This window comes from Daldinia decipiens, assembly GCF_022478715.1.
Source record: "Daldinia decipiens strain CBS 113046 unplaced genomic scaffold F4813scaffold_42, whole genome shotgun sequence".
In the NCBI taxonomy this organism is placed as follows: Eukaryota; Fungi; Ascomycota; class Sordariomycetes; order Xylariales; family Hypoxylaceae; genus Daldinia; species Daldinia decipiens.
Genome location: NW_026054585.1, coordinates 204,064 through 228,616, shown reverse-complemented (window position 1 = coordinate 228,616; position 24,553 = coordinate 204,064). Strand labels below are relative to the sequence as shown.

Below are 24,553 nucleotides of genomic sequence, written 5' to 3'. Positions count from 1 at the left end.
ATTGTACAAGTACTTAAGCTGCTAACTCAAAGCCTTTGACGAGGGGTAGGTGGGGCTTGCGATCAGAATTTGATTGGTCCCAGCTCACAATACATACCGGCCTCTTCCGTTTCTTAACGCTAACAATCGGCCCCACTACCTTGTTTCATTCCGTATTTCATCCCCCCTTTTCCGTGCCTGCTCCGTGTCCACCCCGAATACCCTCCGTAATTCCTTCATGTTGCTCACATGTGGTACGACAACAAACGCTCCTCTTTCATAGGGTTGTGTATTAGCTGGCGTGCACGTATAGTTTGGGACCAAGGAATCCATGGCGCATTCTCGTCGTCTTCATCTTCCATTGACTCTAGCACGGACTTGGAGTTAGACGCGTAATTAGTGTGCACCCAGGGCGCGTCTTCATCGCTCAAGATCTTCTTAGGTTTCTTCTTCGTGCCCTTGCTCGCACCGTAGTCAGCAGGGTTGTCGTCGTCTGAGTGGTCGCCCTTGAAGTAGTTCCAATCCGCACCCTTTCCCTCGATCATTCGGCTGATCATGTAGTCTTTGAGGTACTGAGGCATCCGCGCGTAGCACGGTTTGGGATTGTCGACCGGACGCGTTCTGGTCCACTCATCGATAGCTGTTGCCAGCTTTCCCTGCTGCTTACTCTTTTCGGCCTCGGAACGACCCAGAATCCAGGTGATTCGGTTGTAAAGAGTGCGTGCGCGGATCAGTTTCTTCATGAGAAGGGGGAATCGACCATCAGGTACAATTTCAGTCCAGTTGTGCCCTTTACGCGCTGATTCGAGAATGGCATCAGTAGGGAAGCGGCTGTAGTCGATAGAAGCAAAATAAGTTTGCTGAAAGGTATTGGCAATGATGTTCGCATCATTCATGATAGCGGCTAGTACGGCATCGACCTTTTCTTCTTCGAGGGTAGGCGCGGGTGCCTCGATGGCCCATTTGACTCGAACCCAGTCTTGCTTGGCTTTGAAGATCTTGTGGCCTTCTTTGAAGACAAATCCATGGTGGGGTATGATGTCTTCTAATTTGGTATCATACCAATTAGTGAGCGGTTCCCACGGGGCAAGGGGAATTCCTGGTTCCATATTGACTAGGCTGTGTATGTAGTACTCCTAGAGTCGTAATTGGGAGTGTCGGTAATGTGGCAGTTTTTGTTGTGCGAAGGAAGTTGCCGATTTTATTTCGTCTAAAATTCATAAGCGTTTGTATACGGTAGTTTTAAAGGTTACGAATATTTTGCTGGTGCACGGATACACATTTAGAGCAAGCACATATTATTAGGAAATTACAATGATGGTGGGCTCATTTTTCACAGTTACAGGGCTTTTCCTCCATAATCACCACAAACAGCGCACAGTCACTGTCTTTTAGAAATAATACTTTAGAAGTTAAGAAAGCGCATTTTGGTTTACCAAGCAACACAGTTCCTGTCAGGATCTAGATGAGACATCTAGAACAAAGAACAGGTTTGGTACCTAATGTATATACGTAGACTCCTGTAGTTAAGTTAGAGTTCCTTGCGGAATAACAAAGTTGTTTCCATGCTGTTTGGATTTACCTCGTGACAGTTCCCACTATTCTACTTGACTCACGAGGGCAAGTCTGTATCTTATTCAGGTTATTCCTCTCTGGCTCCCTTAGTCTTTAGGTGTATCGTAAATACTGTTGTGGGGATGACTCGTGGTCAGAACTGCTTGTAGCCCTGACAACGAAACCAAAAGTGCTAGTTCTACTCTAGTTCTACTCCTTGTATGTTAGCTCAGGATTTACCACCTCATCTTGATAAATACTATGGGTTCAACGTATAATTACCAAGTGACGCCAGAGATGTATTGATCAAATCCAGGTCTCACTAAAGCCATGCAGCTTTTGAGGGATAATTTGCCATCCATTTTGCTCCACTGTAGACGCGCATCCCATCGACTATTGTTTTCCAATACGTTAACTCCATTAAAAATCATTTTCGTTTTCACAATTCCCAACTTTCGGAGACTATCAAGCAGGGGTACATAAAAATATTAGATAAGTAATGTCCCTTGACCTACGTATAGCTCACACTACCTGTTTTCTTCTATTAATATTGCGTTGGGGGTTTAAATATAACACATACGCTCCACAGCATTTGTTGATGGTTTGTATATCCCTATGTAAAATACCGATCGGTATGAGTTTCGAATATTCTAAATAATGGAGGAAAGGCCGTGGAGTATAGGTACAACCTACTATAACTTCTACAACTACCTCATAAGATATTGTTAGTGCTAACTATTATCCCAAGAACTCATGTACTTAATAGTAATAACCTAATACTTACGTAGAAATACGATCCGTCATTTAAGGTTCATGAGATCTAATTATTAAATAACAGATTTATTAAGGAACTAATATGAATCTATTAACGCCCGACCTTCTATCCTCTTACGAGGGCGCTGTGCGCCACTTATATATATATTCTACGTAGATGTATACCTAATTCATACTAGTTTTACCTGTCCCCTGACAGGAATAAGGAACAGACACTGATATTGAACTATGAGTAAAGATAATCCTTAATCGCGCCAGCGAAACTTTTTTTTTTTAAAAAAAAAACAGTCAACAGTCAACAGCCAACAGTCTATTATTACTTAATTCGTATTCCGTTAACTATCATCTTGCTGAGTTCTCATTGAGGTTCAGGATCGTTTATCTTGATCTGGGTTTAAACTCGGCCATATTTAGCCTTTATGTACGTGATCAGAAATACGAATTTTCTATCTTTTCTCTCGGCCTATTGTTGACGGAGTAATCTCATAGCACTGCGCAAAGATGGGTCTGGTTTGTATTATTATATGACTAGTAAGGAATCGATCTGCAACATATCGATTCCAGTGTTTTATAAGTATGTATGTAGCCTAAACATTAGTAGAAGATGGAAAGCATGATGTTCAATTCCTAGTCTCGGGCCATTATACTCAGTCAACATATTGGCGAAAATCAAGAAAACAGGATGATATCGAAAACGATCCTCTATGGTCTTGTCCTTACCAGCAGCGCACCGGCAGCTTTGGGTCACTGGACCTACAGTCGACTAATTGTGAACAATGAAGTCGTTGGAGAGCCCTGGCAGTATATCCGCCAGCATAATAACTCAAATGCGCCATTGACGAATGTGAACTCAATTAACTTCCGGTGTAACGTGGATGCCAAACCAGCCGAGACTCACACGGTGCGCGCCGGCGACAAGGTCGGTTTCAGGATCAACAAACACTTCGGCCACCCAGGAATCCAACAGGTATATCTATCTAGAGCACCTGAAGGTATCACGGCCGCTGATTACGATGGGTCTGGGGGTTGGGCCAGGGTCTACTCGCTCACATCGTCGCCAACCAATTCCACCAATTCCTCTTCTACTAATGACGATAAGATTCTCACGTGGGCCACGCACAACATCGAGACTTTCCGGTTCGCGCTGCCGACTTCGACTCCGCCAGGCGAGTATCTCCTCCGAGCCGAGGGATTGGCCTTACACGCGGCGCACAAATGGGCGCAAGCCCAATTCTACGTGTCGTGCGCACAGATCAAAGTCGTTGCGGGGGAGGAAGATGTGACTAAGACGGGCGCGGACGTAAGGGAGGAGGATCTTGGTCCGCTAGTCAAGATCCCCGGTATGTACAGGGGGGATGAGCCGGGGATACTGATCCCGGTATTCTGGTCTTCCTTGACGAATTACACGGCTCCTGGGCCGGCTTTATGGCCGGAGGGTACCCAGGAACAGCATATTGTTGAGCAGCTTTAGGGTTTATTTCCTCTATTAAACGATATGAGGGTAGCCGAGTTGTAAATATAGGGATAGGATGGATATGTTCTTAAAGTAACTGGACGAATGCGTGGAGGGGTATTCAGAGGGGTTCAAACTTACCGTAGCGATACATGATAACTATACCAAAAGAACCATTTAAAAGGATGTATATACGAGAATCATACGCGGAATGCTATACTTTTTATTTCAAAATCTTTAGGTTATATAATATTCAAGTAACTATAAGTATAATAAGATAGGAGGAGAATATAATGTCCCATTTATTGGCCATACTTTTAATCCCGAATTGGATAAGTTTCCTAGGCGCCGTTACTTCGGACGGCTCCGAAATTCGGGGTCCCGACTACGCTATAGCAAGACTATTAGGTACTATTTGCCGAGGCAGGCTTAAGCCTTCGGCTACAAGCTTGGCAGATACATACTACGACCGCGGATACTGGAGGTAATCGCATACAAGCGTCATTCGAACTCCCGTCTTCCCGAGAGGGTGAACTCTAAAGCTATAATCTTGTCTCATCTCACTACTCGTTATCATTTCAACTGTTTTTGAATGTGTTTATACCCCGCTATTATACGAGACTGACTGCTCAAAATGCCTCTCGCTACGCCGTCGTTGTTCCCTCCGGAATCACATGTGTTTTCTAAGTTCCCAAGCCGGCGAAGTGTAGTCCATAGTACGAAAGGTATCGTATCGTGTACACAACCCCTCGCGGCGAAATGTGGTATCCAAGTCTTGGAAGCTGGGGGTAACTGTGCTGTATGTGTTTGTTAACAGAATCTTGGTGCGAATTGGATGCTCATATCTCCATCAGGATGCGGCTGTGGCCGTCGGTACGACCTAATAAAACTATATGGTAAAGTGTAAACGACTAATAGGATCGTGTAGCTGCTGGGCTCAACATGACGGAGCCATGTTCCACGGGAATAGGTGGCGACATGTTCTGTCTCTTTTATGACGCCAAGACAAAAAAAGTCTCAGCATTAAACGGCTCTGGCCGCTCGGGCAACAAGTGCACGCTCGAGACGATTCGCAAGTCGCTGGGAATCAAAGATGGCGAATGTGGTAAGATCCCCATGAGCAGTGTGCATGCCGTCTCCGTGCCCGGCGCCGCGGCCGGGTGGTACGACACAATCCAGCGCTTTGGTAGCGGGAAGTTGTCCTTAGAACAGGTCCTAGCACCAGCCATCGAACTTGGAGAAAAAGGCTTTCCCGTCTCAGAAGGAGTTGCGTACTTTGTAAGTAATTACACACCTTCTAAGCCTATTCAGGAGACAAGTTAGACTGAAACTTAGACACTTTCCGCCAGTGGGATAAATCAGAAGTACAAATAAGGGGAGCATCTCCAAATGGTGGTGAAATGCTTAAGAAGGATCCCGGAGCGCACAATGGCGTGCGTGCTCCTCGGGCAGGGGAAATCATGAAGAACCCGAATTTGGCCCAGACGTTCCGGGCCTTAGCTACGGAAGGCAAGAAGGGATTCTACACCGGCCGTGTAGCATCAGAACTTGTTAAAGTAGTACAAGATCTCGGTGGATATCTTGAACTTGAAGACCTAACTCACCATCTCGAAACGGGCAGTGAGCCTGTTGAGCCTATCTCGCTGAAGTTTCGGGGACAAAATGTCCGCGAGTTTCTTAAAGACAAGGTTATCGGCGGAGATGAGGGACAGGACGTTGGTCTTGAGCTGTGGGAACACCCGCCTAATGGACAGGGCATTGTGGCGCCGATGGCGCTGGGTATTGTCCAGGAACTTGAAGCCGCGGGTAAGATCCCGACGTGGGGTCCCGCAGACTTCAACACAGCACCGTATCTACATACTATCATCGAAGCACTACGAATTGCCTTTGCCGACGCAAGCTGGTTCGTTACCGACCCTAACGTTACCAAGGTACCTACACCCGGACTGCTCTCACAGCCGTACCTCGCGGAACGCGCCGCATTATTCAACACGGATAAGGCATCCCAGGTAGTGGACCACGGGTCGCCAGCGTTGCAAAGCAGCGACACGGTATACTTCGCAGTATCCGATGCCGAAGGAAACGCCATCTCGTTCATCAACAGCAACTACGGTGGATTCGGGACGTGTATCGTGCCCAAGGGATGCGGGTTTACGTTACAGAACCGAGCGGCCAACTTCTCGCTTGACGCAGCACACCCGAACGTTCTAGAGCCGCGCAAGCGCCCGTACCATACCATCATCCCGGCTGCGGTAACTAACCTGCACGACGGCAGCCTGCATAGCGTATTTGGCGTCATGGGCGGGTTTATGCAGCCCCAAGGGCATGTGCAAGTGCTCCTAGGACAAATCGTCGGCCATCTCAGCCCACAGCAAGCACTCGACGCGCCACGCGTGTGCATCGGCTCTGGTATGAGTCAAGGTGGCAAGGCAGACCTGACCGTATTCGTGGAGGAGGGTATGCCTTCCGAGACGGTAGAGGGTCTGCGGAAGCTAGGACACCAGGTTGAAGTTGTGACGGATGTGGAGAGGGCGCAGTTCGGACGCGGTCAGATCATCCGCTGGAGCATTGACCCCGTTGAGAATGTGGGAGTGTGGTCCGCGGGCAGCGATCCGCGGGGAGATGGCGGGGCGTATCCATTATAAAAGCGTGTATAGCTGAATTATACCACCAAGCTTTATGTTTAGCTCATGAACAGAATGAGATATTGTCTTGAGAGTATTTCTCATGCTGGTCTTAGGATGACTGCTAGGGTGCTTATATTGGTGTTACGAGGTACTACTAAACCGTGCTTTGTGCTGTTACTCGCTGAAGTGACTGTATTTATTATATTATCTTGAGATATCGTGGATATACGTCGTCAATTGGTCATAGGATATCGTATTGGATAGCTCCAGCTTGACCAAGTGTTCCCGCATTAAATACACACCGACGTCTATATATGCATAACTAACCAAATCGTACAAACGTCGTCTAGCTTCTATTTTGGAGTAGAATCATTGCCACTCGCATACTGCGCTCTTTTGTACTTGCTTTATTCCTTGGACTCGGATGTGCCGTCGAGGGGGGCTAGGACGCCCTTCTCCTCGAGCATCTTGGCTAGCGAACCATCCTGGTGCATCGATACGAGGATGTCGCATCCACCGACGAATTCCTTGTCGAGGTAGAGCTGCGGGATCGTGGGCCAGTCCGAGAATTCTTTAATACCTATTCCAGTAGAGTAATGTATTAGTCAGACTTCGCCTTTGGTTTTATTGCCCACCCCACGATGCGATATTAGACCAAAGGAAGGGAAGAAGAGAACCCATACCTGATCTAAGCTCTTGGTCCTCTAGTACGTTGAACGCGGCGAACTTGTTGGGATCAACGCCCTGTAGACCGAGGATCTGGATGCTGGCGCGCGAGAAACCGCACTGCGGCGTTTCGGGAGTACCCTTCATAAACAATACAACGGGAGCTGAGGAAACAGCCTTCTGGATCGCTTGCCGCGTGTGATCAGAGAGCAGTCGCTGCTGGAAGGTTGTGAGGAAGGGTGTTGGACGACTGCAAATCACCGGCCGGGCGATGGGTCGAGCGGCTTGCCGCAGGGTCTGTCGCCACAAAGAAAGAAAGGTTTAGTTAATGTTCATCGTTGCTACTGCGGGGAGCGTAGAAGAAGACATACTGCTGAGAATAATGGGCGTGAGAACATCTTGATGTGCTGCTCGCGATACTATCCTAGTCTCGAGTCTGGAGCTGGGTGGGTATATCAGATAATACCTTCTTGTCACTTTTGCGGTTGAAAAGTTGAGATGATCAATCCGTCAATCGGAATGATGTAAACGGCTGGTGCCGGGGCTAAAAGCCTTGCAGGGTAGCTCGCGCCACAGTATGATTTGACCAATTGTAGCCCAGCTATCAATGGATTACAAATGTGGTATTATACTTGAGTACTTCGTACAACTTCGAATATAATGCATTATGTAATTGCTCAATAATGAGTTGCCGTTGTGAGTTTTCAGGGTCTCATGAATGTATGCACTCCGGGTAATGCAATTGCTTTTATTGGCTAGTTGTATCGGAATAAGGCTCGTATATTACTACGAATACACATAGTAAAGAATATGAGATCGTCATGAAAGAGGGGCAATGATTGGGTTCTGAATGGTTACGTCTCGGTTGACATTGAATATTGCCTGACAACATTAGCTGCGGAACTGCTGGTCTCGTGTCGACGTGCAGACCTATAGAGGTCCATTGTCGGTAGTACGTGTATAGACCTACCTAAGGTACTTATGTATTAGGGTTTAGCAACGATGTCGAAAACAGCTACATGTACGTGCCTAAAGACTAGGTAATACATAGAATAATCTTAGATCTAACTGTCATAAGACTAACTAGCATGACAAGTATGTATAATGGCCTGATGATAAAACAAAGAGTTTAGAAGATCTAGGTTAGTTGTGTTATATTGGCGACCATCTCGATGCGAAACTAGACTGTTGTCTCAAGTCAGATCGTCATCAACTTTGTCAAGAAAAGGTAGTTGAAAGAAGACAAGCCCGGAATAAACCAATCGAATGATACATGTAAAAGTATAATCGAGGGACTTAATATTCCAAATGCTGATTGGTATTGGTTAATAGGAAGTAGATTGGGCATTGCCACCTATGGAACTAAGCTTTCCCCGCATTCTAGCGAGATCTAACCAATCAAAAGTCTAGCTAAATGGTTCTACTTGGCAGGTCGGATCCAATTTAGTGTAACTTACCTAGATTAAAAACCGACTTTTTGCAGCGTCGGAGCTCGGGCGGATTGGTTGGCGTCGAATGTTCTTTCCGTTGGTTCATTCCATTCCATGGCAGCATGGGCCCTCGTTCGATAAGCATCCATTTAGTCTCCATCCTCCATTAGCAACCGCACACACATCACATCACCTGGCATCACCACCACCTCTTCCCCTCCTCTATCTTCTTCCCCTTTACCCCCCCCCCCCCCCCCCCCTTTATATTTTGCTCTTTAGGTTAGGACTCCCTCACAATTTATTTGTTGCTGATCATCGTCTAACACTTTATTAATCTAGCCTCGATTTAAGGGCATTATCACCTACAAAAGTCCGGGGAAAAGGGAAAGAAAAAAAAGCAAGAAAAATTCGTTCGGTTTCGAGGCAACCGCATCGGAACCTCTCACGAGCCACACTCATGTCGATATAGACATTTGAATTCTAGGGACGTCTGATATTTCACCTTGGCGAGACCCGAAATCCCTATTATTCAAGACTTTCCCTCGCCTTTACACCTAGTTTCAAACAACCGAGCCATATAAGTAAAGATGGTTCTCACGCACACGACCAATCATACCTATTCGCACCCATTCCCGACCGTGACTTTAGCCTTCTTCCTCCGTTACTATTCGCCACGTCTCAATCCCTTCTCTAGCCATGTTCTCTCCACAGACACCATCTCGTCGCATGTCGATCAGGAAACGGGCCGCCTGCACACGACTCGTATCCATATGAAGAAGACCCGCTTGCCCTCCGCCGTAGTAAAGCTCCTTCCTAGCAGCGTTACTGGTGGAGGTGGTGACAAGTCAAGCTATGTCCTGGAGACTAGCGTTGTGGATATCAAAGAGGGCTGGATGAAGACGGAGAGTCGGAATCTGAATTATACGGGTGTCCTGAGTGTAGTCGAGGAGCAACACTACTCAACCACCTCTCCCGACCAAGCTACGTCATCCTCGATCTCTGGTTCTGGAGCTGTAGGAGGCTCTCGTACTCATACAGCTCACCGACCCCTGGCTCCCAACACCTTTGTTACAACAACCTTCTCCTACAGATCTACATTGGGCGGAAAGAAGCACGAAAAGGCTGTGACAGAATCTACAGATGGAAGCGACGAGTCTAGCACGCGACGATTTGGTGACTGGATTTCGGGATGGGGTGCCAAGCGGATCCAGAGCAGTATCGAATCCATCGCTTCGAACAAGACAGACGACCAGATACTCAAATCGCGCGACGGGATGCGCATCGTCTTAGAACGGCTGCGGAGTAATGGCGTTGTTGCTGTACTCAGGGAGCTCAGGCGACGAGAGGGAAACGTCTTTGAGCAGTGAACATGGATCCGGATTCTTTTTTCTTGGTTCAGGACTATACCCGTGTTATAACACAACTTGTATATCCGTTTCTGGTGTTTCAAATTAGCAAGGCGTTTGGGGAATTAGCTGGAGGCAGTAAAAGCGATGGGAGGCTCGTAACGTCTTTTATGAATGGTCACAGCAAGAATCGGAATATTCGAAATATCATGAGGAGGGGAGAGAAAGGAGGGGGCGGGGTTGGTAGGCTGGCTTGGAGGTTTGAAGCGCTTACGATACTATCCGCTCCTTGGGTAGGACATGGTGTAGTTCGTTGTTCTACTCCCCTCATGTACTAAAAATCACTTACAAGTATTTTGCTATTCATGAATTTCTCAGTGCAGGGAATCCCGTGTCATATTGATGATTTCGAATTCCATGAATGAATAAAAAAAAATAAAAAAATCTTACAATTTTGGCAAACCTTCATTGATCGCAATCGAATAGTTATACAAGAAATTGCATTTTATATTTTATAATCCCTAACCGAACAGTTTATAACTAACAGATCACAAATTCGGCATCGCAACTATTGTCATGGCACCAGCGGCCATTAACATCGCACTGAAGCCCACCCCGATCCTCCCCGCATCAGAGCCCTTCGCCTCAGCACTTGCCGCCACGTTACCTGTCCCATGCTCCGCCGCCGTGCTGAACGTCGCAGGTCCCGTGCCATTTCCCAGCGCGTCTGCAGGGGGCTGTGGGTAGTTGGGTTCGATAGTAAACGGCTGGACGGAACTCAGGCTGTCAACACGACCGAGCAGGAACTCGAGATGGCGGAATGCGGCACTGGGCGCGTACTGCGGGACCATGTGGCCCGACAGGTCGATGCTGACGTAGGTGAGTCCTCGTTCCGTGTGTGCTGTCCCCAGTACACCAGCCGCGGCGATGCTGCCCAGCTTTGTCTGGTCGGTTTCCTGCTCGATCTGGTCTGCTGTGCTGAGGGTGTGGAACGGCACAAAGAACGGCTCGACGGGAGGGGATTGGAAGCCAAGCTGTCCACCCCACGTTGTGTTTTGGATCGTGAGTAGAGTGCCGTTTGGCAGTAAGATCATGTCGAGAGATCCGTGTCCGATGATGACGTTCTTTGTGGCATCGATGACATGCGGGAGTACTTTCCACGAAGACGGGTCTGACCTATCACCGCCTACGAAGACGTCGCCGTCGGTGCACTCGGCCCATTTGGTGTTGGGGTCCGCGTGGATCGCCTTCTTCACGTCGGCCCGGTCGAAGTAGATTTCACCACCTTCCGGGAGATATCCGATCGTGCCGGGGAAGCCGAGGACATCCCACAGCAGGGGACATGTGATGGCGACTTGGTACACGTCGAAGCAAGGGTTTATGCTGAGTGCTTCTTCTAGGATGACTTCCCACAGGTTCTGGCACTCGGAACTGACGCTCTGGCTGTAGCCCTGGGGCTGCAGGCCTGGTGGTGGGTACGTCAGGTACTTGGCGTTGTAGTCAGCGAAGCCGCAGGAATCGTGTAGTTCGTGGATGTGGGCGCTGAAGGAATTGTTGAAGGTGAACAAGTTGTGGTGGTAATCGACGAAGGGGACCGTGGTGGCGGAGTCTTGGACAACGTCGTCGCCGAGGACGGGATCGTATACGAGTAGACCTGACACGTTGTAGTAGGCGCTGTCGTTCTTGTCTAACATGGCAGATGCGATGTACGGGCAGTATGCGCCGGCGTAGGATTCACCCGCAATGTATACTTTGTAGCCTTGTAGGGAAAATGTGTCTATGAAGTTCTTCCAGAAGCCGAGGAACTGGGCGGCTACATCCTCCTCTCCGCGGGCCGTCACCTTGCCGCGCGAGAAACCCGTGCCGATGGGCTGTTCTACCCATACCACGTTTGTTAGCCGGTTCCAAGCCCACGGGTTAGGAATCGGCTTTAGGGTGCCGGGTTGCCAGATGAAGGGGCCGTTTTCCTGGAGGAGACCCTCGAAAGAGGAGCAGCCGGGCTATAATAACCAACCAATGTTAGCTACATGGAACCATGCGTTGCTCTACAACCGAGAGCGAAAAGTGATAGTGACTTACACCACCGTTAAGCCATAACAGGATCTCCTTCTGGGTCGTATTCGTCGAGGCGGACGAGGGGAAGAACCAAAAGAAGAGCTCATCGGTATCGTCAGGGTTGTCGGTGATGGGTAGGTACCCAGCATACGACTCGCCGACGTCGAAGTCGACATCAGGGATACCGGTACCGTTGACGGCGAACTCTGTCGTTGGGATGATTAGCCAGGTACTCTTGAACACATCATATGGTTTCACGACGTCTCATATAGCTATGTGGAACACGGAGGAGGGAGCCATACTTGTGGTATTCGCATTGGCAAACTTAGGCGGCGGTAACTGTCGCGTAGCTAAGAAACGCGTAGCGAAGTTATCGTGCTCCGAGATGGTAGACTTGGGTCTCGCATCCTTCTTGCCCACGTGCTGCAAACTTCGGCGCGCGTCCGTCACGGCGACGGCGGATAGCAGAAGCCCAGACGCAAGCTTAGGCCAATGCATGGTTATATCGTACTTATACAGAATACAGATATCCCGACGACCCCCGATTCAAAAAGGCAAGCGCTGAACTACTTCGAGCAAGCGTTCCCAAAAAAAACGAGAAACTTGTGGCTGCGCCGAGACTCTGGCAGATGCAGCTTGGGAGAAGGTCAGGAATGGAGGGGGAGGAAACCAAGATAAATGAGATCGAGAAATTCCAGATGGTGGCTGGCGGTGTCAGGGTGAATCAACAACAACTTGCCGGGATTACGGCAACGGTCTATTCGTATTCTGCCTACATAACCTGGTCTGGTCACCGCGTATTAGACTTAGTTGCCAAAATAGGAGGTTCACGTAACAGAGCCCTGCCATGACCCAATGTCCCATCAGTGCTACATAGGCTTGTGCCGTCTTTAGCTGCTGTACGGATTACCCACCCATGCCTATACCCCATAGATACCTACGTATGTAAGGCAGATAGTACCATGGTGGTTCAAGAAAGCAGGACCTTAGGCAGGACCTTAGGTGGGGGGGAAATCAACGGTTCCTGGCTGTGCCGTGCGAGAGCTGGGGAGATGAAGATCAAACGCTGAGATGGAGAATATCTAATGGTGGTATTATTCGTCCGTTCGTAGGATAACCCTGCGGGGACAACAAGGAAAACTCTCAGCAGAACTGAAGTAATACCTATCGATCGGAAAAGAAACATATGTGCCCCCTAACTTAGGTAAAAGAAGACGAGACAGCTTCTCATACATTAGGTTAGAGGTTATACACCTAAACATTACCATGTATGTACGTGTATGTAATTAATTATATTATCCTCTCAGCCCTCTACGTCGAGCTACAGCTTGCTTATCTGTGGGTACGGGAATAACGCCCCAATATAAGACGCGGGGGGACCACCGTCTTTTGCGAGACCCGATCAATTGCTACATTAGGAAGCTCACCAGGAACCGTTTACCAAGCTTCCCGATAAGCTTTCCTTGCCGCACGTATGTATGTATGTAGGTACAGAATAGCTAGAACAGCTAGAACAACTACATAGAACATGCCACTAACAGGCCCTTGCAATCCACGCGATTATTACCACCAATGAATAATGAGCTTTAGCACATAATAGGTAGGTAGGTACATAGGTATGTGTAGCTATCCCGAAGCGGTTAATAATAATAATAATAATAATAATATAGAAATTCCAACGAAGAATGAGGCCGAGGTGGGTAGCATCATGCTCATTAGAGAGATTAAAGCGTACCTGATACGAGATCGACCCGTACGTCCCGTGCCACAAAGGTCACAATTGAGACGGAGAAGGCATTGAAATGACGAAAGAACGTCCCATTGAGGAGGTGCCGGTTTGAACCGGCTCACTGGGAATTGGACCGCTAGGTTTGTGTGCGAAAAAATAAAAGATGCCGGTTTATCTAAGGATACGGCCGGTAAGTTTGGGTATCGTGGCAATTCTAGTATGGTAGCTAATTCTCTATTAGAGTTGGCTTTCTATAGGCCTCTTACACGCGAGGTGTACATATATCAACTATGTCGTGAGTCCAGTAACACAAAGCTGTTGGTCCAGGAGAGATGAGAGAAGACTCATTTCTTCGTCTTCTTCGCCCCCTTAGCCGTAGGCGCCGCAGCAGCTTCTTCCTCGGCGATCAGCGCCTCGACGTCTCGCTTTACTAGCCACTCTTTCGTGCTCTCTATAATCTTGTCTAGTGTTTCTCCACCCTCCAGCACGTCGGGTAGGTTGTGTACGTCCAAGCCGCTTCGATGGTCCGTGCATCGATCCTGGCTGTAGTTGTAGGTGCGGATCTTATTGCCGCGAGTGATCTTGTCTTTGCTTAGCACGCTATTGCGCAGCGCCCATGCCTCTTCCTCGCGCTCCTCGCGCCGGCGTTGACCGATGCGCGATCGCAGCAATGTCCACGCCGACTGTCGGTTGCGGTGCTGTGACCGCGAATCCTGCATCGACACCGTAATGCCTGTCGGCTCGTGAGTTAACCTGATGGCACTCTCCGTCTTGTTGACGTGCTGGCCACCCGCTCCGCTTGCACGCATCTTCTCTTCTTTGACCTCTCGCGGGTCTACGTAAAAGATGCTATTGGGATCGTTAAAACTCTGCTCGTTAGGCATCTCACTCTCGTCCTCGGGGAACGATGGTAAGACCCATACCGCGACGGCGCTCGTGTGTGTGCGCCCACTTGTCTCCGTAGATGGAACACGCTGTACGCGATGCATTCCCGCCTCGCCGCGGAACTGGTCGAATGCGCCTACGTCCAAAATCTCGAGCACCGCCTCTTGAAGTGGAGACTCACTCGAACCACCAGTCAAGGACTCGCCCCCGTCCACTGTCTCGTACTTCAGGATGTTTGTGCGCATGCCCTTGCGCATGCAATACTGCCGGTACATGCGGAACACCGCGTCTGCGAAGTATCGACCTTCCATACCGCCGGGCCCCGGCCGTACCTCGAGTAGGCAAGGCATATCAGCGAAGGGGTCACGTGGGGTGAGAGAGGCAGATAGAGCAGTGGCCAAAGAGTTAAACTTGGCGTTGGTCGTGGATAATTCATCTCTGGCGAGCTGACGCAATTCGGTATCCTGTGATTGCAGAAGGGCATTAAGTTCTGCTATAGAGGATTGGGCAGTTTCCCATTCTTTCAGGGCCTCGGCGACGCGCGACAGTTCGCCGACACGCTTGGCTATCTTGGAATCGAAGTCATTGGCAAGGTCGGCTGCGAGCTTGTCATGTTCGGCGGTTATATTGCGGGCGCGTTGGAGGAGGACGAGGGGTAGATTTGTCTGTGATTCTTGAGAAATGTTAGTATGTGTAGGTAGGTATATAGGTTAGGTACCTAGGTAGAGGTAGCTAATATATTACGTACCTGTACTGGCTAACCGTATGAACTGTCGATTCCGAGGCTGTGCCAGTGCCTTGATACAGCGACGGCACACCCATTGCGATGTCAACATATTTGTCCCATTAAAGACGCCACAAGAGCTCAAGTAAAAGCTACACTACATGTAACGGGTGAAAAATTAAGGTTCGATGCCAACCTATCTTATCGATAGAAAATCGATAGAATATCGATAGGACTTTTTGGGTTACATAGTACTCGTACTCTACATAGGACTTCTGCGCAGTTGCGCAAAACATCCTATGCGGGGGAGGGGAAATGCCTTATACGTTTATTGCATACTCTGACAAATCGCTATATACATGCATGTTCCCAGGTACGGATAAGGTACAGACAAGGTACAGCACCTTCAAGTGCTTACAGTAAGGAAATAAGGAATATTCCAAAGTATTTCTTGGTCGCTTTCGTATAAGGATAGTACTGGACACTTCACTTGCGTGTAAAGGGGATAAAAAAAATGAAAAAAGCAAAAGAAAGAGAAAGATATAAAGTCTGGGCGCCCTTACCCCTTCTAGGGAATATTTTTCTTCATACTTTCCCTCTTATGGATGACTACTACCATATAGAGAAACCATCCCGAGATAAAATCACCACCATAACAAATTACCACTACTAGGTCATTGTTTTTTTTTTTTAGTTAACTACCTAGGTTGTATTAGAACTCTATCGTCATTTAAATTTCACAGGCCTATCATCGCTATAGGAAATAATGCTAAAAGTATCTAATAACGGTAATACCATACCCATATAAACCATTCTAGTTTTAGGGATTGCCTCATCTGCAATTCTGCATAATCAGATCTAACGGAAAAGATAGTTTCATCACCTGCATTCGACGTACCCTTTCCAACCGTCCAATCACGGCGCGTACGCCCACAATATGAGACGTCGCTTTCAAGCATGTTCGATATGCAAATAGTAGGTATGAAATTGTATAACGATTGTCACGGAACATCTCAACAATTCGAAGCTTTTCCGCATATTCCTCGACATGGTGCTGTGAGTTACTATTAATATTTGAGGTGGCATCGTACTCACTTTTATTTAAATAGATATATGAAAACGGCATTATATCAAAATATCCCAGTAGGGATAAGCCAGAAGAACTCACGGGCTGCCACATTGAAACCTCAACCTTTATCAGAGAGTACTTTAATGTAAGAAAGAAACAGCTTGTGGATGAGGTTGTGCTTGAGATAACGCATTGGCTACAATCTGGATTCAACACAGCCCGTAAAGTTGCCAGTGGAAGCATTCCAGAATCTAAAAGCCCCCCAGTCCAGTTAAGCCGGGGGCAAGGCTCTAACCAGACTAATGCGGCCAAGAAGAGGAAATATGAAAATAGGGAAAGCGGTGGCAGTGAGGAGGATGATAATGGGAGTGGTCAAGATCAGCGACGTATAAAAAAGGGCGTCAATGGCGAGAAGCATCAAAAACAGAAGTTCGCTTGCCCGTACTTCAAACATAACCCAAGCAAATACAAGGAATGGAGAACATGCCCCGGGCCTGGATGGCTCGACGTACATCGAGTCAAGTACGGTTCTTTTCCCCTCTCCCCTTTTCCTTGTGGGCATGGTATAGGTGACTAACAGATTGCAGAGAGCATCTCTATCGGCGACATCGGCAACCATCTCATCGGTGCGGGCGCTGCTAGGAACCTTTTGAGAGTGAAGAGGGTTATCTAGGCCACCAGAGAATGATAGAGTCGTGTGGTTTGAGAGAAAAAGAACCGATAGAAGGATTTGATAACAGCCAGGAAAAGCAGCTCAAGCTACGAAAAGGTACAAGTGATATGAGTGAAACAGAGAAATGGCGAGCGGTCTACTTGATATTATTCCCGGATGTTCAAAATGAAGACATTCCCACTCCCTGTTAGTATCAACACGCGGGATTTAATTATGAAACTAACCACAGGCGGCAGTCTATGACTATGATCACGTCGCAAAGATAGTACCGAGCCAGCTAGATCAGTTAGCAGAATGCGAGGATTATATCCTCCGGGAAATACCTTTGCGTTTGCAGCAAAGATTACGACCAGAGCTTGACAGAGACTTTAACACCATCGAGGAAAGCTTAAAGAGAACAGCAACATATTGCGTTAGGGGTCTCTTAGTAGATGCGTTTCGCGAATTTCGTCAGATACAACAATGTAAGACGATACCAAGGGCAGAATATGAAGATTCAGGGATGATATATGATAGATTTGGACATACACCAATATCGCAAAGGAGTATATCGCAGTGCTGTCAATCAGCTTCAGTTGAACAGGCCAGTTCTGTAAGTCTCGATTTTGACTTGGAATCATTCGACATGTCCCTCTTCAACAATCTGGAGTCATCATTAGGAGAAGGTTTTATAATGGAAGAAATCATGGAACAGCCAGGATATAGGGAATAGAAGGAGTTCTAAATAAACCAGACACCCAAGTCTCTCGGACATAATGGGTTATATACTTCTCAATAGTCTACATAATATCTACTAATAAGTTCCGATGTGAATTAGACCATCGATTATTTCGAAAACAATCTCAATTATCCGGATCTAACGTTTGACTACCCCCCCTTACCCCTAAGCGCCTATCTCTCACCCGAAACTTTCAGAGATGTCAAGTGACACTAATGGAAATATGTCCAATTAGAAGACAAGAAATGCATAATATTTCTAAATTAGGAAAGTCAACACTTGATCTAATGGAACACGCTAATGATAGAACTGTTTCCAATCGTCTCTATGAAGAACTCCTACATAAAAGAGACCGAATTCCCTAACAACATCGCAAATATAGGGCGTAAGTACAACAGCTACTTAGGTACATATGATCATTTTAGTCGGTATATAGCATATACTTAGTAGAAAACTACGAGATGTAGACATGTATCTGATATTGTAGATATTATGTACAACTTGCGATTGCTATTCGCCGCTCCATAGCCGACGCCGGCTCCGAATGACGTCGGTTCCGAGCACGGACATCATTGCTTCTCAATAACAATGTTATATAAATATTAAGATCTATCTAGCTATTCCTGTCAGTGTGAGCCTATGGGTCTAGAATAACAACTCATCTTAAAGAGAAATTTCCGTGTTTAAGAAAGATAGTGACGTCATGGTCGAAGCGCCCGACGAAAAGACAACAGAGCTGCATGGCGGCTTAGACTCCCCCGATGGCAACTCGCCCGACGCCGAGTCGACTGCCGTACGGAATGATAACGTCGTGAATAATAAAGAAAGCCGCTCCGTTAACGAGACTCCTGGTAACGATGAATCCGAGGTTTACTCGGTCTTTTCTCCTCGGATGAAGGTCTTCCTCGTCCTCATAACCGTTTTCGCCACGCTGTTTTCGCCCTTCTCTTCTTTCATTTACTTACCTGCCATTACGCCTATCGCAGAATCATATGGCCGCTCCATTGCCGATATCAATCTCACCGTCACCTTGTATCAGGTTATGCAAGCTGTTGCGCCGCTCTTCCTTGGTGATCTTAGCGATCAGGTCGGGCGCCGTCCCGTTTACATGCTCACGTTCGCTATTTATCTCGGCGCCAACATCGGTCTAGCATTACAACATAACTATGCAGCTCTTATGGTTCTACGAGCCTTGCAGAGCACCGGCAGTAGCGCTACCGTTGCTATTGGCAGTGCTGTCATGGCCGACTTCACCACAAGCGCCGACAGGGGCGGTTATATCACAGCTGTGCAAGCGAGCGTCATGTTTGCGCCCGCTCTGGCTCCCGTTCTAGGTGGAATATTAACACAGTTTCTTGGCTGGCGTTCGACGTTCTGGCTTCTTGTTATTGCCGCCGGCGTATTTCTGCTTATCTACATACCCTTCGTTCCTGAGGCGAGTTTACCCCTGGGCGTTAGTATGCATGAGCTAATCTGACATGATCGTAGACCGCTCGTAATATAGTTGGGAATGGATCCATTCCCCCGCCACGACTAAACATGTCTTTGACATCTACGTATCAATGGCGCAAGAAGCGTCGCGACGTTGAATCACAGTGCGGCAGTTTAACTTTACCACAACCGAAGAAGATTCCGAGGAAGATCCCTGTGCCCAACGTGCTTGCCGCGGTGCTTATAGTATTTGAGAAAGACGTCGGCTCTCTCATGCTCTTTATGTCCTTGTTTGTCATGGCTAACTACGCAATGCTGGTTCCTCTACAAGATGTCATCCGTCGCCAGTATAACTTTAATGACCTCCAGGTTGGGTTGTGTTACATCCCCTACGCAGTGGGGTCGGTCTTTGGAGCTACCGTCGTCGGTAAACTATTAAACTGGAACTATACGCGGGTTGCTAAGAGCATCGGCGTGTCGCCGGATCGCAAACGGGGCGACGATATGCGTAAATTCCCCATTGAGAGGGCCCGGCTAGACCTGATGTGGCCGTGGACAATCTTGGCCGTAGCTATGATCATAGCATGGGGATGGGTTGTCGACTCAGGGACCAGCCTCGCTGCACCGCTGGTAGTCCTGTTCTTTGGTGGTGCTGGTTTAAGCGGGCCTGTCAGTATCTTGACAACACTGCTAGTTGATCTCTATCCCATGAACCCAGGGCGAGTGTCTTCCACGTTCAATTTGACGCGCGCCACGCTTAGCGCCGTCGGGACTGCCGTGGTGCAGTACATTATTGATGCTTGGGGCTATGGTTTTACGTACCTCTTCATGGGTTGTATCGTGTTAGCGGCAAGTCCGTGTATTATAATAGTAAGGAAATGGGGTCCTAAGTGGCGAGAGGAGAGATACCAGCGCTTTGAGAAGAAGGAGAGTTTATGATTGACGGAAATTCGTATGGTGTATTTATAAAAGGAGATAGGTTTCAGGAACCAGGGCTCCCCAATAGGAATAGTTGCTCACAATGTATTTTATTGTAGAGCCAGGTAGATGGTTTAAAGGCTTTTATATCAATACTCGTATAAGCTCAAATCTCCCGATTAGTCCCCCAAAGTCTCTTATGTCACGCTGCGAATCTAAAATAGGGAGATGTCTTCTGATGTATATTATACCTAGATTCTGTGCTACCGCTTAACCAATTCCCTTGATATTCTTAAATGATAGAGTACCATCTGGTTCTTTATCAAGGCTTCTAGGCTAGAGTTTTTGTTCATGTAGCTTCAAAGCTATATCTCTCCCCATCCTATAGCTTGTTTCCATCGTACCCAGGAAGTTATTATCGATATTAAAAAGATTTGGTTCAAGTTCCACTTTGCCAGACGCATAATCATTTTTACTAACAAACCGCCTACGGTTCCAAGGTTGCGAGTTAATCCAGCTAGCAGGCGCGTCCCTTGCCATTTTGCGAATGTCTTCTCGCGATATAGGCTGGTGTGAATCAACTTGATAAACATCGACAGACTGGCCGCATAGGTCATCATCTGCACAGCCGGTACGATCGATATATAATTCGAGGAAGAGTGTTATGGCAATCTAGAAATAGCATCACTTTTCATGAATAGTAACCTTGATGGGTTTGTCAAACTTCGAGACAGATAGATCGTGGAGATAGAACGCAGAGGCTGCTCCAGCGATGGCAATGTAAAAAGCCTTGGAATCATTAAATTGAAGAGGTGGAGCTTTAGTCGGTGCAGAAAAGCCACATAGATAGAGAGTTAAAAATAAGGTAAAAATGTTTATAAATTGTAATATGGTCATATTACACAGGGAAGTTTTATAGGATGCTATTGCTGAAAGGTACGGTATATGAGCTGTAGATTGTAGATTGACTTGATCTATCAACTGTATGAGTGGGGAGGGATATCTTTCTTAGGCACCTATATATCCATTCTATGCCAAGATACCATGTAATGTATCTGAAAGTAGTCTCTTGACTACTTATTTGAACCGCTATTGTGTAGGGCTAATGTTGGGTTACAAGTTCACAGGTACACGTTGGTTGAAAATCCGTCCTCAGCTCGTCTCCCTGACACGGTGGGGTTACTCGAAATTACTGATGACGATGCGGCACAGTTCATTTATTGGAGTACATAATATAAGTATTACTACCTAAAGCACCTATAAATCTATCCGCTTACTTGAAGCTCAGAGGCTTAAAGAATTGCAGTTGCTTTTCATGTTGTAACCACTTTCGTCTTCCGTTTTATGATAGGGCAAGATGGCCGTTGTCTTAGGTCTACTTCGAGAGCTTAAAAGGTCCTACGCCTGCAATTTGAAAGAAACCCTCTGGGTCATATTTGGCGCTAACAGCTTGCAAATGTGCCTTGCTCTCGGGCCCATATGAACTGATAGGATCTTGGTGAGTGAACGCGTAGTTCAAGTATCGGTAAGCGGCGGATACACTCCTACTCTGTGCCTCCTTGTCGATGACTTCGAGGGCCTTTTTGTTCACATCGTATACCTTCTCATCATGCTCAGGACTATCCCAGGAGTTATAGAATAGTATCACAATAAGAGGGCCGTCTGATGGCTTAAGTCCGAGAGAGTTACCTCCGCGAGCTATAGACTGTTCGATCATGGATACAGGCAAGGGTTCGAAGGTGATTGAGAATAAGAGATTCTCCACCTCCTTTAGCTTTTCGAATGCCGCATGATACGTTTCTACAGCATACTTGAGAATACCAGTGTCAACCTTGACAGTTGTGGAAATTTTCACTATCCTATCTGAATTTAGCGTCTATTTAAGCACCGAGGAATATGGATAAGTTTACCTGTTAGAAGGAGCACCGGAAAATGCTTCGGTAGTAAGATTCTTCAAGTTATCAATGCGTAAAGTCTTCATCTGGTCGATCTGAGGTTGGATATCCGCAAATGGCTCAAGTGCTTTTGGTTTCTCGGGCTTGGTGCAAAAAATATCATTCATGCAGAGAATGCTACCAACTGCGGCGGCATATCCGAGACTAACACAGATATGAACATCGACATCGGCTTCTGGGTTATGCATGTAGTCGACAAGATTTTGTATTTGCCCGGAGAAACTAGGCTCGAAGTAAAAGACCTTGCCACCCCACAGCTGGCCCTGCTTGAAGATACTGAGGTCGAAGCGTGTGACGATCCCAAAGTTATTCCCGCCACCTTTGAGTGCGATCCATAGATCCTTATTTGTTTCGGCATTTGCGTTTACGATCTCCCCATTGGCAAGGACGATTTCGTAATTGACAACGCTATCGCAAACGAAACCTCGAGCATAAGAGAAGTAAGATAGTCCGCCTGAGAGAGTTAGAATGTAGTAGGTATGTGTAGTATGTATCGAAACTTGCCTTGAACGGCATCTCCCCCTATCCCGCCGCTCGAATGTCGATTCCCAGCAACGCCGAATCCCGCTGCTGTTACTTTCTCATATACGTGTCCCATCTGTTCCCCGGCCGCGATCGAGACGGTCTCCTTTTCCATGTCAATCTCGATCCCTCGGAGATGGCGAAGATGGATCACGAGGCCATGGCGAACATTTGCAACTTTGGGGGTTGCCTGTTGGCCGGAGCCGCAAATTGCAACCGTTGAAGGACCCGAAAATGGTTTTATGGCCGTTACTATGCTCGCAACCTGTGATGCCGAGTTTGGAGTTAAGAAACATGCAGGTTTCAGCTCGCGTTCTAGTTCCGTAAAATACGATTTGGTGATCTCATCATACTCCTCGCTTCCAGGGAGAACAACTAAGTCGTTTGAGACCTTCTTTACTGCTTCGATTGCGCCTGAGATAGACATCTCGGGAGATATGTAGCTTGACTTGGAGGCACCGTTAATAGAATGTGATTGCATGAACGGGCTTATTAGGCGAATCATTCCATAAGTCCCTGAGTGGATTAGGTACCTGGCATGCCGATAAGAAGGTAGAGAAAGGGCAAAGGAAAATGGAACCTTGGAGAGATAGCGGTATGGTACACGGGGTCCAAAAGAGCCTTTGATATCGGCTACTTGTAACATTAACAGTAAGGGAAACTAGACCTGGACATGTGGAAAGGCAACAAAAATGAAACCCGTTGGATGAGTGGCGACTAGGTTAGAATGTATTGTTTATTTCAGTCTCCCGCCAACAACTATCCTACAACCTGAGGATATACCAAGTACATAGGTACCTCGTATGCACACGAGACAATATGAATCAAATGACGTTCAGACATATGTTTCCTTGTGGCAGTATCCTGTGCAACTTGATAAATAGGCTACTTACCTACCAGGTATGTTAGAACTTTCAACTTCCTAACAGTTCTTGGCTACATATGATATTAGAAAGTGATACAACTCACGTTATAAGAATTGTGGCTTTTATTATTAACTGTTGGGACCCCAGCTCATGTAGTCTCGCCTTTGAGCCGGCTTATCTGCTATTAGTACCTGATCTTTTAATTATAGGTTTATCTTATTCCGTGCTTACCGGGGCTTTATTGTAAGCTTAATTGTTGTCAGATTAGTCAGCTTTGTTAAGTGACCTAGATTCTCTAATTTTATATAATTAATAGTAAATAATGCGGTTTTATAAATCTAATATAATTAATTAAATTATAAAGAATATATTACTACGTATTAATTGTGTGGCAATTACCAAACGTTTTATCACTAAAAAGTAAAGGGTTGGTAAAACAGGTACCTAACATATCAAGTTATCAGGATTTAACAGCAAGGGAACCGTGAATGTAACCATAATATCATATCCCTTCCCCATTCAATTTTACGTATTTCATCCAACAAACATGGTTGGTTAAAATATAGTCATTATCATAGTTACTAACCTTCCTTATGTGGGTTAAGACGGCCTGTTTTGGGGGGTTTTAAGCTTATGAACATTGAGTCATCCCGAGGCACTAAATACTAAGATCTATGTGCCATCGTTACTTTCAGGTGTTATATGCGGCTCTATGAAATCGGAACGGCGGAGTTTTGTGTAGCTAACAAAACATAGACTCATCTATCTACATAGGTATGTTCAGTGTCTGGTCGAAGGTCAGCTCTCAAGGATTTCACCTTTTCGGTTAGAACAACGATCAAAAAAGGGGACTAGGTTTGCGTACCAACAAAGGGGATGTTAAATGATGAGGCATACTTTCCTCACGCCTCCAAGTTCGAAGGCTTTCGGTTAGCACCCCTGGACAAAGTTCTGAGAAATATGGAAACATGGAAACAATATCACAGCCAGAAGGACCGTCGAGGCTTTTGGACCTGTCTGAGAACTACCATACGTGGGGGATTGGACGGATCGTCTGGTAAGTGAATACTCAATTAATTTAATAGAACCATCTAATAATTATCATAGTCCGGGAAGGTTCTACGATGCTGTAGCAATTAAACTCATTGTGGCTCATATCCTTAAAAAAATTGACTGCAG

At 46.8% G+C, this 24,553-nt stretch overlaps 10 protein-coding genes across 10 annotated transcripts; 5 read left to right on the top strand and 5 right to left on the bottom strand.

The window, feature by feature from the left end:
• Nucleotides 1–78: 78 nt before the first annotated feature.
• Nucleotides 79–1,354, bottom strand: F4813DRAFT_373132 (uncharacterized protein). The gene is made up of 2 exons (XM_049244780.1): nucleotides 541–1,354; nucleotides 79–491 (listed from the first exon to the last, which is right to left on the bottom strand). The coding sequence occupies exons 1-2, from the start codon at nucleotides 1,086–1,088 to the stop codon at nucleotides 407–409; spliced, it is 633 nt and encodes a 210-aa protein (XP_049095861.1). The 5' UTR covers nucleotides 1,089–1,354; the 3' UTR covers nucleotides 79–406.
• Nucleotides 1,355–2,946: 1,592 nt separating this feature from the next.
• F4813DRAFT_373130 (glycoside hydrolase) lies at nucleotides 2,947–3,840 on the top strand. Its single transcript, XM_049244779.1, has one exon. It carries the CDS (start codon nucleotides 2,990–2,992, stop codon nucleotides 3,776–3,778), a length of 789 nt encoding a protein of 262 aa, XP_049095860.1. The 5' UTR covers nucleotides 2,947–2,989; the 3' UTR covers nucleotides 3,779–3,840.
• A 205-nt stretch (nucleotides 3,841–4,045) lies between these two features.
• On the top strand, nucleotides 4,046–6,708 carry F4813DRAFT_242492 (gamma-glutamyltranspeptidase). Its single transcript, XM_049240048.1, has 4 exons — nucleotides 4,046–4,559; nucleotides 4,615–4,633; nucleotides 4,689–5,038; nucleotides 5,110–6,708. The coding sequence occupies exons 1-4, from the start codon at nucleotides 4,395–4,397 to the stop codon at nucleotides 6,403–6,405; spliced, it is 1,830 nt and encodes a 609-aa protein (XP_049095859.1). The 5' UTR covers nucleotides 4,046–4,394; the 3' UTR covers nucleotides 6,406–6,708.
• An 86-nt stretch (nucleotides 6,709–6,794) lies between these two features.
• Nucleotides 6,795–7,451, bottom strand: F4813DRAFT_393272 (glutaredoxin; the record flags this gene model as incomplete). Its single annotated transcript, XM_049247395.1, has 3 exons — nucleotides 6,795–6,967; nucleotides 7,071–7,350; nucleotides 7,425–7,451. The coding sequence occupies 3 exons, from the start codon at nucleotides 7,449–7,451 to the stop codon at nucleotides 6,795–6,797; spliced, it is 480 nt and encodes a 159-aa protein (XP_049095858.1).
• A 1,281-nt stretch (nucleotides 7,452–8,732) lies between these two features.
• On the top strand, nucleotides 8,733–10,114 carry F4813DRAFT_242468 (PRELI-like family-domain-containing protein). The gene is made up of 2 exons (XM_049240047.1): nucleotides 8,733–8,762; nucleotides 8,823–10,114. Exon 2 carries the CDS (start codon nucleotides 9,071–9,073, stop codon nucleotides 9,848–9,850), a length of 780 nt encoding a protein of 259 aa, XP_049095857.1. The 5' UTR covers nucleotides 8,733–8,762; nucleotides 8,823–9,070; the 3' UTR covers nucleotides 9,851–10,114.
• Nucleotides 10,114–12,618, bottom strand: F4813DRAFT_242463 (alpha/beta-hydrolase). Its single transcript, XM_049240046.1, has 3 exons — nucleotides 12,187–12,618; nucleotides 11,909–12,090; nucleotides 10,114–11,829 (listed from the first exon to the last, which is right to left on the bottom strand). Exons 1-3 carry the CDS (start codon nucleotides 12,380–12,382, stop codon nucleotides 10,378–10,380), a joined length of 1,830 nt encoding a protein of 609 aa, XP_049095856.1. The 5' UTR covers nucleotides 12,383–12,618; the 3' UTR covers nucleotides 10,114–10,377.
• A 1,339-nt stretch (nucleotides 12,619–13,957) lies between these two features.
• On the bottom strand, nucleotides 13,958–15,334 carry F4813DRAFT_383008 (release factor; the record flags this gene model as incomplete). The annotated part of the gene is made up of 2 exons (XM_049245885.1): nucleotides 13,958–15,171; nucleotides 15,247–15,334. The coding sequence occupies 2 exons, from the start codon at nucleotides 15,332–15,334 to the stop codon at nucleotides 13,958–13,960; spliced, it is 1,302 nt and encodes a 433-aa protein (XP_049095855.1).
• An 845-nt stretch (nucleotides 15,335–16,179) lies between these two features.
• Nucleotides 16,180–17,676, top strand: F4813DRAFT_393268 (uncharacterized protein; the record flags this gene model as incomplete). The annotated part of the gene is made up of 5 exons (XM_049247394.1): nucleotides 16,180–16,278; nucleotides 16,332–16,818; nucleotides 16,879–16,946; nucleotides 17,036–17,150; nucleotides 17,201–17,676. 5 exons carry the CDS (start codon nucleotides 16,180–16,182, stop codon nucleotides 17,674–17,676), a joined length of 1,245 nt encoding a protein of 414 aa, XP_049095854.1.
• A 630-nt stretch (nucleotides 17,677–18,306) lies between these two features.
• On the top strand, nucleotides 18,307–20,162 carry F4813DRAFT_242418 (MFS general substrate transporter). Its single transcript, XM_049240045.1, has 2 exons — nucleotides 18,307–19,117; nucleotides 19,171–20,162. The coding sequence occupies exons 1-2, from the start codon at nucleotides 18,386–18,388 to the stop codon at nucleotides 20,050–20,052; spliced, it is 1,614 nt and encodes a 537-aa protein (XP_049095853.1). The 5' UTR covers nucleotides 18,307–18,385; the 3' UTR covers nucleotides 20,053–20,162.
• A 1,244-nt stretch (nucleotides 20,163–21,406) lies between these two features.
• On the bottom strand, nucleotides 21,407–22,935 carry F4813DRAFT_383006 (FAD-binding domain-containing protein; the record flags this gene model as incomplete). The annotated part of the gene is made up of 3 exons (XM_049245884.1): nucleotides 21,407–21,890; nucleotides 21,942–22,440; nucleotides 22,491–22,935. 3 exons carry the CDS (start codon nucleotides 22,933–22,935, stop codon nucleotides 21,407–21,409), a joined length of 1,428 nt encoding a protein of 475 aa, XP_049095852.1.
• Nucleotides 22,936–24,553: the final 1,618 nt, after the last annotated feature.

Bases quoted from the DNA above. Each gene is read 5' to 3' on its own strand.
- F4813DRAFT_373132 (XM_049244780.1), bottom strand. From the start codon at position 1,088: ATGGAACCAGGAATTCCCCTTGCCCCGTGGGAACCGCTCACTAATTGG. The intron at 492-540 runs CTACATGATCAG...GATTGGAACTAC, and splicing joins ATGCCTCAGTACCTCAAAGA to TTCAAGGGCGACCACTCAGA.
- F4813DRAFT_373130 (XM_049244779.1), top strand. From the start codon at position 2,990: ATGATATCGAAAACGATCCTCTATGGTCTTGTCCTTACCAGCAGCGCA.
- F4813DRAFT_242492 (XM_049240048.1), top strand. From the start codon at position 4,395: ATGCCTCTCGCTACGCCGTCGTTGTTCCCTCCGGAATCACATGTGTTT. The intron at 5,039-5,109 runs GTAAGTAATTAC...ACTTTCCGCCAG, and splicing joins CAGAAGGAGTTGCGTACTTT to TGGGATAAATCAGAAGTACA.
- F4813DRAFT_242468 (XM_049240047.1), top strand. From the start codon at position 9,071: ATGGTTCTCACGCACACGACCAATCATACCTATTCGCACCCATTCCCG.
- F4813DRAFT_242463 (XM_049240046.1), bottom strand. From the start codon at position 12,382: ATGCATTGGCCTAAGCTTGCGTCTGGGCTTCTGCTATCCGCCGTCGCC. The intron at 12,091-12,186 runs GTATGGCTCCCT...TCCCAACGACAG, and splicing joins TGCCAATGCGAATACCACAA to AGTTCGCCGTCAACGGTACC. The intron at 11,830-11,908 runs GTAAGTCACTAT...TGGTTATTATAG, and splicing joins TGTTATGGCTTAACGGTGGT to CCCGGCTGCTCCTCTTTCGA.
- F4813DRAFT_242418 (XM_049240045.1), top strand. From the start codon at position 18,386: ATGGTCGAAGCGCCCGACGAAAAGACAACAGAGCTGCATGGCGGCTTA. The intron at 19,118-19,170 runs GCGAGTTTACCC...ACATGATCGTAG, and splicing joins ACATACCCTTCGTTCCTGAG to ACCGCTCGTAATATAGTTGG.